This window comes from Myodes glareolus, chromosome 5 (assembly GCF_982192425.1).
Source record: "Myodes glareolus chromosome 5, mMyoGla1.1, whole genome shotgun sequence".
Taxonomy (NCBI): Eukaryota; Metazoa; Chordata; class Mammalia; order Rodentia; family Cricetidae; genus Myodes; species Myodes glareolus.
In genome coordinates, this window is record NC_142030.1 from 58,147,258 (window position 1) to 58,168,788 (window position 21,531).

The window sequence follows — 21,531 nt, forward strand, 5'->3', positions numbered from 1 at the left end:
TGAGGCCAGCCTAATCTACATAGTGAGTTCCAGGACAGGCTCCAAAGCTACACAGAGAAACCTTGTCTTGAAAAACAACAATAATAACAACAACAAAAATAACAACAAAAACAGACAAAAGCCCCAATCCTCACAATTTGAAAGGACCATGGTTTATGAGAAATGAGCCCAGACCAAGATCCCACCAGCACTGCATGTTGAACTCCTTGTGGGGCATCTTTCCACGCCAGACAAGTGAGGACATGGGTTGTGTTAATTTCAGTGGGTGTCAGATTACAGATGTGAGAAAGCCCAAAGGGGGGGGGGGGTGCAGAGTCCTGGAGGCCCACAGTGGAGCAAAGACAGATGACCCTGCAGGAGAAACGAGCGGCTGCCCAAAGAAGACGCCTTTATAATCCTCACAGTGTTGCCAAAGTCCTCACCACGGGTTTGTTTGGTTCACTCCAAACACCATTTTACATAGAGCTGACCCTTAACAAGTAAAATGATTAATATTTTATTAGTACCAGTATAAATACTGTTATTGATAAATAATTAATAAAACTCCCTGTATAAATATTGTTGACATGAAAATATGACTCATACTATTATAAAATTTTTAATACTGGCCGTGACTTTGTGAAATGTATTTGAAAACCAAGACTGCCGTAAGCCCTGTGCTCAGAATGACCACAGATCTAGTACAGAGGCTGGAGTTGCCCTGCCCCCATGTTGGCATTATTGTGTTGTTCTTTACACCCACAACATATGTAAGTCTGTCAATGACTTTGACTTGGGTCATACAAGAAATGCCTTAGTATGTGCCCAAACTCATCTCTTAGCCCTTGGAATAATGCTGCTTTCATTTCTTAATTTTGTGTTTAACAAAATTCAAGAACTTAGACAATACTTTTATTTCAATTCCTTGTTTTCAACTCAAGACTCAAATAATCTGTTTCTTGTGATATCAGTTGGAATGGTCAGAAAGGCCAGAAGAACAACTAAGGGGCTTGGTTAGGGCTGGAAAATTCAGCGGGGACTGTTAACCAATGACTCTTTCAAATGGATGGTTTGGGGGAGTCAGACTCCATTTATGGTGCTCTGTGGCTTTTTGGGGGAAGACATAAACAAGTGTCTACTTACCCCAGATAGGGAGCCAGTGACAGACCAAAGATACTGCTGAAGTCTAGCTTGATAAATCAGCGAGTTGATTGGGGTTACTTACAGGATCATGGGTGTGAGGTTACTTGTGGGGCCAGCTGCTTCACCAAAAAGTCCACCCAAATATGGATGACAACTTGTGAAAACTGCACCCCTGGAGTTCTCTGCACAAAATGAGATGAATGAGCAGGTCATCTCTACAGTTTGGAGAGTCTCTTCTCCTGGGTAACTTTATTATTTATATAACCCTGTGTAGGGGCAGTGGAATCTTAGGTTTGGGGAATTTCCTGAGACTTGTAAGTTATTTACTTCCTGAGTGATCAGGAAAGTGTTTCGATGCAGAGGAAATTGCTAGGCTAATATATATATATATATATATATATATATGCATGCTCAGGACTCCCAGGGAAAATATCATAATCTAGGGAGGGGACGCTATCTCCCGAAAGACCTGAGTTCATAATCCAGAAAGGTATCTGGCTAGAGGAACTAGATGAATCACTCACTGCCTTGTCCCCAAGACAGATCAAAACCAAAAAGTAAAAAACTGCTATTTTGCTGCAGTATTCAGGGTGGGGGTGGGGAAATATTGGCAAGTAAACAGAATAGAGAAGGACGCAGTGATTGTAGACAGCTTGATTCAAAAAATGGAATAAAATATCTTGTAGAAATTCTCTTGTTGCCCAGTCTAACCCAAACAACCTGAGGATAATCCTTCCGAATGGGAAATGAATATCTAATTGTTAATACAAGCCTGAGAGACTGTGTATCACTTGTCCTCAGAAGGGCAGAGAGCACATAGGGACAGAACACAGCCAGAGCACAGGTTTTGTGATTGGCTTGCTGTTGGGGCCTCACATGTAGCAAATACCTGGATCAGTTGCATATCTTGTTGCCTGTTGTGGTAACTGCCATGTCTCCTTAAATGTGGTACTACTGAGGATAAATTCAGTCTGTGAGTCAGAAAATATCTATTACACATTCGTTGTATGCCAAACCAACCCTTGCCTAGATTCTGGAACACAATGCCCCACGAAACATCCAGCCATATACAGAGGGCATGGACTAACTTAGGCAGCAGGTACTTATAAATATCAGGTTTCATTTGATGGAATGCCACAAAGGGAAGGAATATGCTGTAAGACTTCTTCTAAAGAAGAAGGACTTCTCTAAAGAAGGCATGGTTGAAGTGAAACCCAAAGGAGAAGACCGGGAGCATCCATGCTGCCAAAATGGGCATCTGCCAAGTCCCATAGCAGGAGGAAACTTTATGAAAACTGGGAGTACCAGACAAGAGTAGAGTATGGAGAACTCAGTGCAAGCACTTAGGTTGGAGAGAAGGCCAAAGGTCAGGACCTTAGAGACCACAGAGTTTAATCCCCATGATGAGATGCAGACACTTTGTCCTATGCCTAATATTATCCATCCATCCACCCAGGAACCCATCTGTTCATCAGTCTTTACCAATACTTATCCGGTCACATCACTCATCACTTCCCACATGCTAGAGGCGGGTAAAAAGACTGTCTAATCTGTACCTACTTCACTAGGTGCTATTATTATTATTATTATTATTATTTTATTTATCAAGCATTGAAATTTCTAAAGACTTCCCTGGTTCTCTCACCTAATAATAAAATCCACAATCATTCCCCTCCTGTATCAGTTATTTTTCTCTTTGCTGATACAGAATACTTAGTGAAAGAATTAAAGGGAAAGAAATATATTAAGCTCTGAACCTCAATGTGTGGCATCGAGAGCATGTAGTGGCATTATATGGGCTCCAGTGGGCTTGGGCAAACCTGCCTCTACTGCTCTACTCTCTGCGGCACACAGGGACTCTCTCTTGGGCCAGATCCACTGGGTGCCTGAAGCTTTCCTCAGTAAATGTTAAATGTTCCTGCTATCTCCAGCACTCTGGGGTCTCTATTACAGCTTAGGCTTCACTTTCACACCAACCCATACCAGAGCTCCCTGCAGGGAATCTGACCCCACTGTATCTGGCCTGGCCCTTATAGTTTACTCTGGCACCTTGGGTTAAGCCAGTGTGACTCTATAGTTCTGTTCTTCTGCATGCTGACTATTTCAGCCTCGTGTGGTTGATATTGAATTCTGCTTTCTGGTCAAGATAAAGCCAGGCTCCCATGAACCGTGGCTACAGTGGGCTCTGAGTGCTTGAGTGACTGAACTGAGGGGAAACACTTACTTGTTGAAGGAAACCTGAAGGCTCTCTCTGTCCAGATCTCTTTTGTGATTCTTGTTTAAATGAAAGTCTTTGAAGTTAGTTTTCTTCGGTGTGCAGGGTCTCTCTCTCCTGGGACCTTTCCTGTGATCCCAGTGCAAAGCAAGCTTTCCCCTTTACTTCTACCAACCTCTTGCACCGCTATCACCTCTTTTTCACAGCATTTGCCTTATCTTAAACGTTTAATTTATTCACACTACTTTCTTCATCAAATTGCATGTTTTCCAAATCTTTCTGTCCACAGATTTTGCTCTGGACTTTCACTGTAAATCTGGCCCAAATCAGTAAACAATAACCATGCCACAGCCTACATGTTCCACTGTCTCAAAATTACTGTGTCAAATTAATTAGCCAACTACTTTTTAATTCAAAATATCAGGACCTGGACAAAATACACCTGGATTCTTTTCTGTATTGCAATATGCATGACCCCCACCCCCAATAGAATCCCTGTGTTGTTGGAAGACTGCTTATTCATTTCCCAGCCACCCAGACTCCAAAAATAATCACACAGAAACTATATTATTTAAATCACTGCTTAGCCAATCACTTAAGCATATTGCTAACTTATATCTCTGGTTAACCCATATTTATTAATCTGTGTATCACCACATGGCTGTGACTTACTGGCAAGGTTCTAGTGTGTCTACAGCTGCGGCAGCTACATGGCTTTCTGATTCTGCCCATTTTCTGTATCTCTTTCAGCCTGGCTATATTCTGCTAAGCCATTGGCTGAAACAGCTTTATTCATTAGCCAATAAAAGGAACACATATACAGAAGGACATCCCACATTATCTCCCCTTTTCTGTCTAATTAAAAAGAAAAGTTTTAACTTTAACATAGCAAAATAGCCCACATCATCCCTGTTCCCATATGAAACCACATGAGCAGAGTTTTCATTGTCCTCATTTCTCTCAGCAAGTCTAGTCTTCTGAACTCCCACCAGGGCGGCCCATTAAGCTCTCTCAGCACTACAGAGGTTTTTTTCCACTCATAGTGCATATCCTAAGCCAATTGTAAAGGCCATGTGGTCAGGTTGAATCACAGAAATAATGCCATTTTATTGGTGCCAATTTTCTATATTACTTATTTTTTGGCACTATAACAGAATAACTGACTAAACAACTTAAGAGTTTTATTTTGGCTGACAGTTTTGAACCAATGACAATCTATCATGACAGGAAAAATTAGCTGTGGAAGCAGGCCTATCCTTGGTCATTAAAGCATACAAAGACTGCTTCTTCATCGTAGACTAAGGAACAGAAGGTGCTAGACCAGAACCTGAGAGAAGTACAACCTTCAAGGCCTACCCTAATGACCTACTTTTATCAGGTAGGCTCCACATCACAAAAATTCCATGACTTTCCAAAACAGCACCACCAACTAGGATCCAGCTGTCCAAACATATGAGCCTCTGGGGAACATTTACTTTTACATAGTGATTCTGAAATCATATATATTTGAAGATATACTTTCTGTTCATAAGGAGTACTTGTCCATAAGGAAGCTAAAATAGGAATGACCTCAATGACCCATTGTTATTGGAAAGTCCCCAGGAATTATGCATTATAATGCCACAGTGTGCTGTTCCTTGGGCTGCATGGGCGGATCTGGTCACATTCTGGGTAGAGTCACAGGCTCCCTCTTTCTTTGAGCAAGGCATCTTTGACTTGACTAGCTGACACCAAGCACATGAGTCTCCTAACGTTGTACTCCCATGCCACAGGTGCTTACAAGACAGCTTTTCTGGCAATCAATCCAGTTTCATTCCATTCCAGCTTATCTGAAGTTTGCCCCCATTCAATTCAGCTAGATTCTGCTCAGCTCAATTTTGTTCACCTTAAATCCATCTCTCTATGCATATTCTCACAAGTGTTTTCTAAAATACTTTCCTGTGTCCACTGTCGGGCCTGGGATCCCAGCTGTCACTGCCTTTTCCGATGGATTCATCTCGCTATTGCAGCCTGGATGGTATCAGTGCGCTGAGGACAAGACTAGACCTCAAGTGCTGCCCTGTTGGTGTCTTCACTCTACCATCTGGACAATATTCTTGAGCTCTCTGATCACATGTCTCCATCTGTAAAACAAGAGTAACAGTTCACTTCACCTGGTGGGACATCCCCAGAAGGCACCCAGAAATGCTATCCACTGAGTCTCCTCACTTTTTAAACCACTCTGTCTCCAACGGTAGGACTAGATGGGAGAGGAAAACTAATACCTGGAAAACAGAGCTCAACAAGAGTGGAGTTCACTAGTGAACTTTACAGGGGTCCTAACCTTTGCTCTGCCCTAATTCTCCACGCTCCTTCGTACTCCTGTTTATGCCTCCATTGATTTCTTTTGAGAAATAGCTTTGCTATTTACCCATGTTACTTTATTAATTCCTTGGACTCAGCCTGATCCTTGGTCCGTTGAGTTCAGAATCAGGAAGGACCCGGGACTTGAGCACACCTGTGGCATTTCTCCTTACCTCCACTGTCCACCTGTCTCCTCTCAAGCAAGGAGAAGGTGCTGGGGATGGAGGGAACGGTGGCAGTCTGTCCAGGCCACCACCCCTGCAAACTCCTGCAGAGGCACATACGGTGACATTCTCAGTAGTACTGATGGCAGGGTGCGGGGCGATGGACATTAGCACATCTGAGAGAGTGGAGCCTTAGAGTCAGCCCTCTAGCCGTAGACATATACTCCGCATCATTTCACGCCAACCCAGACTCAGAGGTGATAACTCAGATAGGAATTGGCAGGTACCCAAGCTATCATGCATCATCCTCAAAACACAGTGAGGGCTTCCCTCCCATCTCTCATTGTTTACCACATATAGGTAAAATCAGAACAGGTTTCTACTGTTGGAATGCCTTCATGCACACAATGCTGAGCTTACTCCCCCTTTCTCAGGTACTCAGTGGTCTCGGATGCAGAAACTGAAAGCATTTTCATGGAGCCTATCCATCTCTCCTCGGCTGTGGCTGCCAAACAGATCATCAATGAAGGTAATAAACTGGCACACCAGTGGTCAGAGGGAGGACCTGGTAGCATCTGAAGACTCTTGGGGGGGGGGCGGGATTTGAAGGGCAGCCATGTTTGTCCAGTGGTGCCCATCACGTTGAAGAGAGCAGATGTGGCAGAAGCAGGTTGACTAAATTCACCTCAATAACTTTAATGGGACAAGGTGGAAATAATCCCATACCATGTGAATGGTTCTCTAGGCCACAGTCATGGAGGGAAGCAACTCCACTCTGATCTCAGAGCTGTCTGTTCTGGTTCTTTGTTAGCTTCAAGGGGCTGAGAGTAGGGCTGGGTGTGTAGGGCTTGTAATAGACACAAACCTAAAGGCCCAAGACATCGGTAGGAATAAGGAAAGCCCAGAGAGTTCTGTTCAAAGAGATGTTTACATTTAGATCTGTATCCACTCTGCTTGAGGATAATCTTCCAACGATCTTTAAAAGCTGATAAAGTGGGGCCAGTGGAACAGCTCAGTGGATGAGTGCGCGCCATGGAGGATGGTGACCTGGATCCGATCCTCTGGTCTCACATGGTGGAAGGAAAGAGCCAACTCCTGCAAGTTGTCCTTTGACCTCCACATATACACCAGGGTGTATATGCCCCCCACACCCCAAAAAACTAAACAAACAAACAGTTATTTTAAAATTTTAACTTGCTCGGGTAGGTTGGCATGAGGAAAATTGGGGGAAGTAACATAGGTAGCGATGTTCATATTTCTGCTCAGATTATAGTCAGGGATACCCATCCTAATCGAAGTTTGGGCCAATCCTCTTTCACAGTTTTGCTCTTTTCTATTCTCCTATGACCTTTCCAGGTGACTGCCTCACTTCTGATGGGGTTGTCCAAAGTAAGGCATCATTACTGGTGACAGAGGGCTCAGGTAGCTGGAATTTGAACTCATTTAGAATTTGAGTTTTCTGACATTTTGTCAAAAAGGCTGTGGGTCCTGGCTTGAGACAGGTTCAAGAGATCATACTCCCCACCCTCCTGGAAGCGAGGAGGTAAGGACCACAGGCAGATGAGAACCACGGGCGGATGAGAACTGCAGGCAAGTGAGAGTTGCAGGCCCGTGAGTTCTAGAGCAGGGAACCCATAGAGAATGAGACAGATAAGCACATTAAATGTTTCTCAGAAGGTAGTGTCTCATAATTGACTCATGACAGTTGGACTCTTCCCAGGAGTATCTGTGCTCCAGATGTGATGGGGTGGACGATGTTAGGAAAGAACATCATTCATTCATTCATTCATTCATTTAGTAAACACTCGTGACCGTCCATGTTGTACTAGGCACCGTGGGAGTTGAAGGCATGAATCAGACACACTTTGTGTACCCAGACACTTAGGTAAAAAAAGTTTATCAGCCAGCTTTACAGACAAAGAAGTGAATGACAGAAACCAGTTTGACTCTCCTCTCCCCCACAGCCACCTGTAGTGGATCCTGATCCCAAGTCTAGATCACCATTATGGTCCTCCTGAGTCCTAAGTAAATCCTTCCTGGCAGATCCTCCTGGTACTCCATCTGTGCCAGGGTCCAGGTAGCAAGCTGGCCCAGACTCTCCGAGGGGCAGGGAAGGCTGTGGCATTGCTAACTCTTTGATCCAAATACCACGTGTCCCTCTAGAACTCAAGCCTCGGGGTCTCAGAGCAGACACTGAGTGTCCAGGCATGCTGGAGTCTGCCGAGCAGCTGCTGGTGGAAGACCTGTACAACCGAGTCAGGGAGAAGATGGATGACAAAAGCCTGTTCAACACCCCCTGCGTGTTGGACCTGCAGCGGGCACTGATCCAGGACCGTCAAGAGGCCCCTCGGAATGAGGTGGATGAGGTCTGGCCCAACGTCTTCATAGCTGAGAAGTGAGTGTGACCACAGAGACCTGGCCCTCTGTCCTCCTCTGGCTGATCCCTGAGATGGAATCCCTCTAGCTCACCCAATGCCCACACAGTTTCTTCCATCAATTGGTGCCTGCCTGACCGCTCACCCAGGCCAACATTGGAGAAAGTCTATCACCCTACACATGGAGATCCCCAAACCACATCCACCTCCTGCCCATCCGTGCTCTCCAGCACAGCCTTGGCCTTCCAGGAGCTTCCTGACGTGGGTGCTTGCCAACTCCATCACCTCCACCACCCCACCACGTCTCTAAATAACCAGACAAGAGAACACTAAGAGCTACTGACGGTGCCTGTGTACATACATGCTTAACAATATATGAAAATGTATGCAGTATAGTAAAAGAAGAGTGTATTGTGATGGCATGATACTGGTTAGATTTTGTGTGTGTGTGTGTGTGTGTGTGTGTGTGTGTGTGTGTGTGTACATATGAACACACTCTCAGAAGCCTCAGGTTAGAAAGAAATGTGAGAGAATGGTAATAGTACCTAAGAGCCAGTTTTACTCTTTTCTCTGGGTTTCTTTCAAATATATACAGATATCCCAGATACTGTTTTTCTGATCAGAAAATTTGGTTTCAAGTTAATCAGTGGTTTCTGGAGCAATATCAAAAACAGTTCTCACAGTTCATCTCTTCAAGATCTTGTCAGTGCATAATTGAGACCAGAAACTAATTTTTGCTGAAGTATTGGTTACTTAATGAGATATCTTCCTAATGCAATTACCCAAAGAGCAAGAATTGAAGGACAGAGGTTTGGGCCCTGGGATGTTGACTGAGGTTTCTGTCCCACCCAGTCCTGCAGTCGTTCAGTCCCAAAGAAACAGACAGAAGTCTACATTAATTATAAACAGATTGGCCTATTAGCTCAGGCTTCTTATTAACTCTTATAACTTACACTAACCCATAATTCTTGTCTGTGTTAGCCACGTGGCTTGGTACCTTTTATCAGTGAGGCATTCTCATCTTGCTTCCTCTATGTCTGGGTGATGACTGCAGACTGACCCTTTCCTCTTTCCAGAATTCTCCTGTTCTCATTGCCCCACCTCTACTTCCCGCCTGGTCACCCTACATATTCTTCCTGCCTGGCTACTGGCCAATCAGCATTTTATTAAAGCAATACAATTGATAAATCTTTATAGAGTACAAAATTATTGTCCCACAGCACTCCCCCCCTTTTTTTTTTTCCAAAAACAAGAACTCTGAATCTAATCTCCTTTGTTTAGCTTTCTTCCTGACCATTATCCATAACAACTTGTAACTAGCTCAGTTGATAGAGCATGGAACTCTTAATCCCAGGGTCATGGGTTTGAGCCCCATGTTGGGCACCAATTTGTTGTAGGAAGTCACTTGTTTGTTCCCTTCTGCTCAGCCCCGAAATAACCACACAGAAACTATATTAATTAAATCACTGTTTTGTCAATCACTACAGCATGTTCCTAGAAAGTTCTTACATATTAAATTAACCCACTTTCATTATTTTATATTTTACCACAAGGTTTGTGACCTACTGGCAAGGTTCCAGCTAGCAACTCGTGTCTTTCCCCTTTGGCAGCTACATGGCATGTCTCCTTGACTCCACCTTCTCTCTCTCTCTCTCTCTCTCTCTCTCTCTCTCTCTCTCTCTCTCTCTCTCTCTCCATGTATATATATATATATAATCTTCCAGCCTGGTTATACTTTGCTAAGCCGCCACTGGCCGAAAGCAGCTTCTTTATTCATTAACCAATAAAAGCAACACATAGACAGAAGGACTGACCACATCACTGGGGCAGGCAATGTGGAAAGAGCTTTGTACACTAGGTCTTATACTCCATCACTCCATCATGCAATGATCAGTTGCCCAGAAACTGATTTCCAGATCATCAAGCCCTAAGTGACTTTTAACCAGATATGCAGGTCCAGAAGTATTTATTTCATGGTCACCACACAGCTCCAGATGTCCCCAGCTAAAGGCCTCTGCAGCTCTTTGAGCAAAGCTGTCCTCAGGGGCTCTTCAAATTGAGCTCTACTTACTCAGTTACAAAAGGAAGAGTCCTGAACACTGTCTTGCTTGATCGTTTTCTCCTTTCAAACCTTGAGTAAAAGTTCTTGAATTCATTTTTGTAATCTTCAAGCAGGAACAAAACTGCCCCTTCTACTTCTTCAGTTTATGATAAGGATAAAATAAAATGATGTGTGTGAGGAGATCTGGAAGAATGCCGTGTGTGATACCAGAGTACAAGACCTCTAATTTTTCTTTATTTACTGTTTTTAAAAAAATTTTTTGTATGCATGTTTTGCCTGCATGAACATCTGTGCATGCCTGAGGCCAGAAGAGGGTGTTGGATCCCCTGGGACTGGAGTTATAGATGGTTGTTAGCCACTATGTGGGTGCTGGGAATAGAACCAGGGTCCCCTGGAAGAACAGCCAGTGCTCTTAACCACTGAACTATCTTTCTGGGCCCCTACTTTTACTTTTCATGCCCCCTTTATGCTACTTTTCATGCCCCCTTTATGCTTTGATGTATGTACATTTCCAATCATAATGCTCTTGTCCTCCTTTCCCCCTGCTTCCTTGCCCAACGCCCCGTCTCTCCTCCATCTTGCTGTAGCCCAAAGCATTGGCCTCTCTTTATGAAAGGCATTAGCAGTGAACCCCAGACTACAAGGGGCAGATCAGGGAGACCTATCACCCTAGCAATATACCTTTCTGACTCTGCTAACCATGCCCTGTCTCTTGCTCCAGGAGCGTAGCTGTGAACAAGGGGCGGCTCAAGAGGCTGGGGATCACCCACATCCTGAACGCTGCACACGGCACAGGTGTTTACACGGGCTCTGAATTCTACACTGGCCTGGAGATCCAGTACCTGGGGATAGAGGTGGATGACTTCCCAGAGGTGGACATCTCCCAGCATTTCCGGAAGGCGGCCGAGTTCCTTGATGAAGCGCTATTGACCTACAGAGGTGAGGGGGTCCTACAGGCTCTGGGCTGTTGAAAATCTCCAGTGGGGAGATGGGAAATGTTACAGAAACCTTCTGATTGCCTGGAGAAAATCTGTCTTTATGTGGTGGTTTTCTCTGAGAAAGGAAAGAATGATCATTCATCCAGGGGGCAATTATTAAGGGCCGGACATGTGGTGAGCATTGTTCCTGCACTGTCATGAGGTGTAGCAGTGAGGGGAAGGGAAATTTAAGAAGGAAGGAGGGAAGGGGGGAGGTAACCATGGTACATGCAAGTGGAAACTACCTAGAATGACACACTGGAGTGGCAGGCTAGCTCCCTGAGGGTGCCAGGCTAGCTCCCTGAGGGGGGCGGGAGCTATTATGGACAGGCCATTTAAGCTCCATGGAAAGAGGAGCTAGCCGGGAGCAGGAGGGCAATCTTGGCTAAGGGAAGTGCTAGTGTAAAAGCCCAAGCTTGATGTGTGCAGGAATCAAAAGACTGGGCTGGAGGAGCACAGTACATAAGGACTGCCTGACAGGGACAGCAACAATGGCAAAATGAGGGTGCCCATAGGATGAGAGGCCTTCAGGGTGATTGATGACCTAGAAGTCACTCCCTCTGCCTTGGAGAATGGTCAAGAAGGAGGGAATGGAGCCGGACTGGGGCTGCTGTGTGAGGCTTTGTGAGAACAGACCAGAGTCCATGGGAGTCCCCAGAGTTCTGCATACTTCTTCATGACAGGTTTGTGTCCCTGCAAGGGCTACATCCTGGTGGTAAGAGTGCAGGATTTGCTGAACCGAGGCCTGGCATGTAGTTCATGATAAGCTAGCTTTACCCAAGGACTATTTCCCCCAGGAAGCACAGTGGCCTTATTTTTAACTAATGCTAATGTTGCACAAACACACACATACACACACACACACACACAGAGTTCTCTTCTATTTTTTCCTTTTGATTTTTTTTTAATCCTGGGATTTTGTGTTTGTTTTAGAGACAGTGTCTCACTCTGTAGCCTAAGCTGTATTATAATTCACTGTGTAACCCAAGTTGGCCTTCAAATTGAGGTAATCCTCCTGCCTCAGTCTCTTAAGTACCAGGATTACAGATATGAGCTACCCATCCAGCTTAAACTTACTTTTAAAAATGCAGGTCTTTTCATCCATGGGGGACTGAGTGCATCATTGTCTTTGGCAAAGAGGCTTTGCTCCTTTGTCCCCCCGACACACACACCAAGAGCCAGCCTCCTGTTGGAAAGAGCTGGAAGGCAAACAGAGCATGGGCTGTGGATGCAACATGTGGACATCACGGCAGGAGAGCATGGATTCCGTAGCAGGCAGGGAGCTTTTGCAGAAGTTAGAGTCACAGCTAGAGCATGCCTGCGAGGAAGAGGATGCTGCACTGGAAGTCTCCTGCCCTAGGCTTATGGAGGGTGCACGCCTAACTTCTAGGATTCATGCACCAATGCAAAGCTGAGCATTAGGCCTGCTTAGGACAATGGTTCTCAACCTTCCTAACACTGCAACCCTCTAATACAGTTCCTCATGTTGTGCTGACCCCCCAACCATAAAATTATTTCATTGATGCTTCATAACTGTAATTTTGCTACTGTTATGAATCATAATGTAAATATCTGATATGCAGGATACCTAATACACAACCCCTAAATGGGTTGAGACCTACAGATTGAAAACACCTGGCTTAAGCTAAACCTTTGGCCATTGCCCAGGGAGTCCCAGGGCCCACCTTGCCAGAGCCTCTCCTGTGCCCATTCTAGCATTGAATCACTACCTCCTACAGGTACTGTGCAGAGGCGGTGGCTGCCTCCTTCAGGTAGCTCCCACTCGGAGGCAGAAAAGTGAATATCCGAATTCCCCAGAGCCTTTCTTTCCTTTGCTCTAGAATGCACTAGAGGAAGGAACACCAGTACCCATCACAGTGACGCCATGATGGGGTGTTATTCACCCAGCACAGCGACCCCATGGTGGGTGTTGTTATTCACCCATCACAGTGACCCCATGGTGGGGTGTTGTTATTCACCCATCACAGTGACCCCATGGTGGGGTGTTGCTGTTCACCCAGCATAGTGACCCCATGATGGGGTGTTGCTGTTTACATTTTACAGCCTGGGATGTCGAGGCTCCTAGACAGGTCTTCTGGCTTTGCCTCTGTGTAATAATAAAACCCTCTTAGCCCAAGGTCATGGCAAATGTGTGTAGTCCTAGCACATGGAAGGCTGAGGTTGAAGGACTGTCATGGCTTCCAAACCAAACTTAGCTGTATAGCAAGTATCAAACCAGGCACCATTACAAACCAAAACCGTATCTCAAGAAATAAAAAAAATATGATGCACGCATACAGGGGTGGGGACGTGGATTTTGCTAGTAATTGCAAAACCAGTTCTAGCTCCTCGGAAAAGCACTGTGCTGAAGCCAAGCTGCCAGGAGACACGGGAAAGAACTTCAAGACAGGACCCCAACATGGCCTGAGGGAGGCACTAGACATTCTCGGGACTCCTGGTTTCTGTTTCCTTTCTCCCTCTATGTCAGACAGAAGACTGCCATTAGGTACTATCTACTTTAGTCCCATCTCCAAATTCCGTGGTCTGGTCTGCCCTGGTCCCTCTTCTAGCCACCCGAGTTCCGTCAACAACAGCAGCTGGGATGACTTCTGGGAAAGTGCTTGTTTCTTTAGGGTGTGGAGAGGTATGTTCTGAAGAAAGGGGGAGTTATGGTGGGTAGGAGGATACAGTGTAAATCCACAACACACACACACACACACACACACACACTGAGGGGTAGAAAGGGTGTAGACACGGTCGTACTCAAGCCTTGCGCGGTCTCCAGTAGCATTCTCTAATCTTTGAAGCAGCACCCTTATCCAGAGGGTCCTTCCACCCACCAATCAGCCCAGTTGCTAAACAAAGTGATGACTGTGTACATTGGCCACCTTCCTGGAGCCATTTTACTGACAGAAAGTTTTTATCCTGTCAGCGGTGGCAGGGAGAGAGAGGCACAGTTCCACGCGGTTACCCGCATCGGCCTGAGGAGTTCCCTTAATCTTTTGGCGCTCTCCACTGAGGTAAAACTGGATCCTTGACACAAAAGAATTTCGGGATGAGCTGTTATGAAGCAGACTTGGTGTTTATTAAAAGCCATTTTTAACACATTTCAAAACAGGGGTTGCTAGAAAGAGGGGAGCTTGAGAAGAAAGTGAGGCGCCCCCGAGAGCACGGGCATTGGCCGCTCTGACAGAGTGGCACTCGGCTGCCTTTTACAATAGCCAGGCACACTGTTCCGGTCGGGTTCTGAAGCTATTATCTTTAAAGGGTTGCTAGCCTAAATGAGATCACAGGGTGGTTCCTGAAGAGGAGCCAGCAGGATTGTGGTTGATAAGGCAAAGCTCTAGATCCCAGGGAGGCAGGAAGTTAAGTGTCTTCACTATAAACAAAGTGAACAGATTTGTTAGAGACCCCAGAAAATGTCTGGGAGAGCAACGAAACCTATTCCAGGTCGTATACATTCAGCTTTTAAACCCAGGTCGCGGCTATTTTAACATAAAGTGTCCATGTATGAAAGGAAGGCTCTCGTTATATGTAACCTTCACAGTACTGTGAACAGTGCTGGAACGCTTGCCCTCCACCGGCGAGAGGCTCCAACGTGGGCTCGTTTTCATTCCCGTGTCCCCATAACTTCCCCTGTATTCCTACCTTGCTTCAATAGCATAATTTTACTCCATTATTGAGGGTGCTCCTGGAGTTGTGCTCAGTGCCTCTTTCCTGCTGCTCTGGTTCAAACCCAGGTCCTCCCAAATACGAGGCAAGCTCTGTCCCAAGTGCTCCCTTTGCCGGGGCATTGCACGCGATAGAGAAAAAAGAAAACACCTGTTCTTGCTTTAGATGAAGCGAGTAGAAGCCCCAAAGCCCAACTCAGCCTCCTCTCCTTGTCCTTCAGGCTGCATCCCTGAGGTTCTGCAGAGGACTCCCAGGAGACAAGAGCACAGCATAGGAAGCCTTGCACCCACTCCAAACCTGCTCTATGCCAGATGGGTCTAAACAGGACCGATGTCCTTAAGAGAAAGATGAGGCAGTAATATTCTGAAAGTGAGCTGGCCTGTCAAGGGATGAGTTTGGGATCTTGATACTAACAGCAGGAGGTTGTGACCTGGACAGAGGGTTAAGAAAAGGTCCTTGTGAGGCACAGGTGTGGTAGGAAGGGCTAAAATGAAAATCAGAGCCCTTCATCATTTTGACTCTACTCACTTACCTCCCTCTAGTGGCTGCTGGCTCCCGACACTAGCAGCGTTGCTAGGCCCTGGGCCCTTTCCAGTCCCAGTCTCTGACCTCCCCTGTGACAAAGACATGGCCTCACTGGCGCAAAGATATGATAACAAAAGAATCATTCCCTATTCGTATTATCAGATAGGACTCCTGCCGATTTAGCAAACATCTCCAAAGGCTGTTGGCAAATAGATTGATGAGAGCCAGGAGGAAGGTCTCCAGGGGTCTCAGGCTGCATTCTAAGCAGCCATTAGAATGAAGGTACTGACAGAGTGTCTGTCACATTTATGAAAGATGCAAAGCAGACGGGGAGGCCAGGGGACAACATGTCTGCTGAATGGTACAGCCTTTCTCTCGGAAGCTTCTGTGGGCTGGAAGTACAGACTGCGTAGACCAAGAGCGTCAGTAGGGATTTGCAATGCTACCTTCATGCTTAAAACATACTATAAGATGAGAAACATGACTTAGTAGCAGGTGGATTTGCTTGTTTGTTTGTTTTATAGATTTCAGTTGATATAGGAGAATTTATGATCATTATTTGACCTGTCTGTCCACACTGCAAACAACATTATGGTTTAAACACTTTGCGTGTCCCTCCTAGGGCTTCCTGACCTGAAAATTGATCCCTGTTTTTTGAGATAATAAGAGGGTGGAAACCTGATCCAACTGTAGCATTTGAAGATGCAGCTTTAGGAGACAATGAGGGTTAGATAAGGTCATTAGGGGGAGCCCTCATGATCCAATCCTGGTAGTGTCTTAGGAGACAGAAATGAGGACACAGACACACACAGACACACACAGACACAGACACACACACACAGACACAGACACACACACACACACACACACACACACTTTCTGTCCTTTACTCTGTGGTGTGCCTCAGGACTCCACCAGCAGGAAGGCTGTCATTAGATACTGCCTCTAGACCATGCACCTTGAGAATTATGAATCATAAGCAAAAAATAAACTTACTCTCTTTATAAAGTAACCTGCCTTGGGTATTTCATTATAATAGTAAAAGGTGAGTATAGTACTGGTGGCATAAGTGAAGCCTTGGTGTCCACAACAAGTGAACTGGGAACCACCCTACTCTATGTAAGTTGTCCAAACCAGAAATAGCTTGTTCCATTCTGAAAACAAACTCCTCATAAAAAAATAATAAAACTATTAAGGTCAATGTTTCCATTTAATGTTTGGAGGGGAGTGTCTGTAGTCATGAGAGGAATGCTTAAAAGACTCAGATTAACCAGGAAGAAACCAAACGTGATGGTGATCTTTGCAAAGGCCTTTGTACAAAGGGTCTGGTCATCCAAATATATTTGCTGTTGACTCCAGAATGTCAGTGTAGAAGCCCTGGATGCCTATTGCTCTAGGTTATTCCTTACCTTGATATATGAAAGAATTCTCCACAAATTAGACAGTCTACTATGGAGGGAGGTGGGTGGATTTGTGAGCCAGTGAGTTCCTATTGCTGTCAGCATCCTGCAGAGGTCAGATAATGGGAATCATGGTCAGATGATCTAGGATGCTGTAAAGAGAAGTTTCCAGGGGGTTTTTGTGCCTATCTTCTGCCTCCTAACTTCTTTTCCTTTTCCTTGAATGAGGAAGAGTTTGGGGGAGAAAGTAGAAATGGACCCCCGTGTTTCAGAAGTGACAGCAGTGGGGACGCGCCGTCCAATGTCTGTGGGACAGGTGCCTGTGTGATTTGAGCAGGGATGAACACCAGAGTCAAAGCAAACAGCCAGGGGTCAACACATCAAAAGAACACACTAGAAAAACAGCACAAGGAAGCTGAGCAATTGTGTCATTGCCTCTTGTGCTCATTTTGCCTTTAGGGAAAGTCCTGGTCAGCAGTGAAATGGGGATCAGCAGGTCAGCAGTGCTGGTAGTCGCCTACCTGATGATCTTCCACAACATGGCCATCCTGGAAGCCTTGATGACCGTGCGCAGAAAGCGGGCTATCTACCCCAATGACGGCTTCCTGAAACAGCTGCGGGAGCTCAATGAGAAGCTGATGGAGGAGAGGGAAGAGGAGGATGGTGAGGAGGAGCCTGAGGAGGATGCTGGGAGCACACTGGGGGCTAGAGTAAATTCACTGATGGTGGAAGAAGAAGACGATGCCACCAGCCACCTGAGTGGCTCCTCCTTGGGGAAGGCCAGCCGGGTATCCAAGCCAGTCACCCTCATTGATGAAGAGGAAGAGGAGAAGCTGTGTGAGGAGTGGAAGAAGGGGCAGGGCCTCCCCAAGGGCGAGGCTGCTGGGCGTAGAAAGGGAAGTTGCTCTGCCTCCTCTGCCCAGGATGAGGACGACTGTGAGGATGGGGATGTGGGAAGGATAATCCAGGAGTGGCAGAGCCGAAATGAGAGGTACCAAAGCAAAGGGCACCGACAGTGGAGTCGGGAGGAGGAAGAGGAGGAAGAGCGCTCCTATGCCGGCAGAAGGCGCAGGCACACCCTGAGCGAGAGCAGCGTCTCAGAGAGCGTAAGCAGCCATGACATCCAGGTCTTGAAGCGGCAACTGGAGAAGAGCAGCCAAAGCCGCAGCGGAAGACGCTGTTCCGACTCTGAGTCCTCAGAGAGCACCTGGGACATGTGGAATGAGAGGTTGCTTGAGATTGAGAAGGAAGCTGCGCGGAAGTACCACTCCAGGAGCAAGAGGGAGGAGATGGACACGGATTCAGAGGCAGGGGGCAGGGTTCGAGAGGATGATGAGGAGAGCGTGTTGTCCGAGGCCAGCTCCTTCTACAACTTCTGCAGCAGGAACAAGGACAAGCTCACCGCCCTAGAAAGGTGGCGGGTTAAGAGAATCCAGTTTGGATTTCACAAGAAAGACTCAGAGGTGGGAGATGGAAGCAGTGAGCATGGTGCCGAAGAGGCAGCCGGGGAGACAAGCCTCTCTGATGTCAACCTGACAGCCTACCAGGCCTGGAAGCTGAAGCACCAGAAAAAGGTGGGCAGTGAGAACAAGGAGGAGGTGGTAGAGATGAGCAGGGGAGAAGATGCGGCCTTGGCCAAGAAGAGGCAACGGAGACTGGAGTTACTAGAGAGAAGCAGGCAGACGCTGGAAGAGAGTCAGTCCATGGGAAGCTGGGAGGCAGACAGTGCGGCTAGTAGGAGCATCCCCCTGTCTGCGTTCTGGTCTGCAGCCCCCTCGGTCAGTGCAGATGGGGACACAGCATCAGTACTCAGCACCCAGAGCCACCATTCTCACCTGTCTCAGCCTGCAAGCAACACGCCCACCACGCCCTTGCCTAACCTGCCAGTGGGGCCCGGAGACACCATTTCCATTGCCAGTATCCAAAACTGGATTGCCAACGTCGTCAATGAAACCCTGGCCCAGAAGCAAAATGAAATGCTCTTGCTGTCCCGCTCGCCATCTGTCGCAAGTATGAAGGCGGCGCCAGCAGCCAGCTGCCTGCGGGAGGACCAGGTCTCCATGCTCAGCTCCTCCTTAAGTGGCTGCTTACCGCCTCAGAGCCAGGTGAGGCCTAGCGCCGATGTGCAGTCCGTGCTGTCCTCCACCAGCTCACTGACCTCCGGGGCAGAAGGCAGTGGGAACAGAGTGAGGGGAACCAGCAAGCCCATCTACAGCCTCTTTGCTGACAACGTGGACCTGAAGGAGCTCGGCCGGAAGGAGCGAGAGATGCAAATGGAGCTGCAGGAGAAGATGTCTGAGTATAAGATGGAGAAGCTGGCCTCAGACAACAAGCGCAGCTCCCTGTTCAAGAAGAAGAAGGCCAAGGATGATGAGGACAGCGGCGTGGGTGACAGAGATGAGGACACAGACAGTGCCATCGGAAGTTTCCGGTATTCCTCCCGCAGTAATTCCCAGAAACCTGAAACAGACACCTCCTCCTCCCTGGCCGTCTCCGATCTCTATAGAAACGGCCACAGAGCTGGCAACGAGATGGATAGCAATATTAATACGTGGCTGAGCGGCCTCAGAACGGAAGAAAAGTCTCCTCCCCAAAGTGATTGGTCTGGAAGCTCCAGGGGGAGGTACACCAGGTCTTCAATGCTCCGAGAAACCGAGTCTAAATCTTGCAGTTACAAGTTCTCCAAATCCCGGTCAGAGGAACAGGACACCTCCTTCCACGAAGCAGACGGCAACGCCGTGAGAAACACCTCACGGGTCTCATCTTCCACCACCAAAGAGGGCAGAGAAGTTCACAAGTTCTCTAGGTCCACATTCAGCGAGACCGCGAGTTCCCGCGAGGAGAGCCCAGAGCCCTATTTCTTCCGCCGGACGCCCGAGCCCTCCGACGGGGAAGAGTCCCCAGGACCAAGACGTCCAAATTGGACCAGGCCCAGGGACTGGGAAGATGTGGAAGAGTCATCTAAGTCAGACTTCGCTGAGTTTGGAGCCAAGAGGAAATTTTCCAAGAGCTTCATGAGGTCGGAAGAGGAGGGAGAGAAAGAGAGGACAGACTGCAGAGAGGAAGGGAGGTTTGCATCTGGCCGGCAGTCCCAGTATCGGAGAAGTACAAACCGACAAGAGGAAGAAGAAATGGACGATGAAGCCATCATCGCTGCTTGGAGACGGCGGCAAGAAGAAACCAGAACTAAACTACAGAGGAGAAGGGAGGACTGCACTGAATAAGGCCCACAGTGGAGACATTGGGAACACAGGAAGAAGCCATTCAACTTAACATGGGGCACTTTACTACTGCCGGCCAAGGGTTGAGCCGGTAGACAGGATCTTCCAGATACGCAGAAATGCAAGTGTCCAAGAAGAAAGGGCCTGGGCATACAGTAGCAGGGAGAAGCAAGAAGAGCCATCCATGTGACGCCCAAATTATGGACTGGCTGACGCTGTCACCCAAAGCCCTCTAAACTTTCAAAGTTTTCCTTCTGTGTTTGAAAATGTCCATTGCAGAGCGGAGAAGCCAGTCTGGACAGTCATCGAGGAAGACTGTATATGCAGACCGCAGTTCTATTTTAGAGGTTTTGTAAGGAGACCCAGGTAATCTACTCTGCCGTAGGTCTGACCCCTCCCTGCAATGCTCAGCTGTGGTGGTTTCTTTTCTATGTTCTGGATCTGCATTAAATCGGTATGTTGTCAAACAGTTCCTCATTCCAGTCATTTCTAACTCTGGTTGTTAAAGGACCCTCATTTGAAAAGATGCAACTGGGTTTTTAGGAGACGGCCACACCTATGCGCTGCTGTGTTCCATGAAAGCTGTGTTGTCGAACAACACCGTGGGTATCTCATTTCTAAAGAAAATGATAAAGGGCTTAGGCTATCATACAATCAGCCAGAGGACATACTAGAAAACCTTTGAGGGAAACAGAAGAAACTAAGGAAATAGAGAGTGAGTTTGCTTAGATGAGGTAGAGTGAGTGTAGAATAAAGCAAGCATGGAAGAGAGACGAAAAGAAGCTCAATTCAAAGTGATGAGGACTTTATTTTTTTCATGAGAGTTAATGGCCATTCTTGCTTTTAACTTACGGAAGGGTCATTTAATAATACAGTGGATAACCTACTTTATCCTTTGTTGAACTGTGTATGGGTTAGGTTGGTGAGAATTGTTTGCCCTTTTCCACAAGGTGTCTCTAAAACATAGCCTACATTAGTGCAGGATTTGAACTCGTGGCTCCCTGAATCAATGCTGAGCAAACATTCAAGGCATGTGTCCTCTTCCTTCACTCCAGTGGGGAAATACCTGTGACAGATGCCATCCAAGTGACATCTGCCCTTGAAGTTCAGTTTTCCGGAGGGGAGAATGAAAGATCATTGTACCTTCTGTCTTTCCCTGAGGAGCCATGCAGAGCTCCGAGGTACCAACCATCAAAAGTTCTAGTTCCAAAAGAAAAGTGACCAATACATGATCATTGACAAGAAAACAAAGGAACCCACCGATGGGAGAATAATAAACAATAATCATGTGATCAATTTTCTGAGCTGAGTTTCAGGGAGCACAGAGCTCTTGTGTGTTAGTTCAGCATTACACATCACAGTAAGCACTCATGATAACACCAAGGCAAGAGGCCAACCTGAACAGCCCAAACTCAGAAGGGTACAAAATGCCATCCACGCAGCTGGATTGATTTG

General features: G+C 46.8%; 1 protein-coding gene across 1 annotated transcript in view; it reads left to right on the plus strand.

Moving 5' to 3' along the window:
* Nucleotides 1-20,545, plus strand: part of Styxl2 (serine/threonine/tyrosine interacting like 2) — a 30,009-nt gene extending 9,464 nt beyond the window's left edge. The window contains exons 3-6 of the mRNA XM_048421619.3: nucleotides 6,279-6,373; nucleotides 8,008-8,239; nucleotides 11,003-11,220; nucleotides 17,315-20,545. Coding sequence (XP_048277576.3) covers nucleotides 6,279-6,373; nucleotides 8,008-8,239; nucleotides 11,003-11,220; nucleotides 17,315-20,079 — 3,310 coding nt within the window. The 3' untranslated portion in view covers nucleotides 20,080-20,545. The remainder of the gene's footprint in view (nucleotides 1-6,278; nucleotides 6,374-8,007; nucleotides 8,240-11,002; nucleotides 11,221-17,314) is intronic.
* Nucleotides 20,546-21,531: the final 986 nt, after the last annotated feature.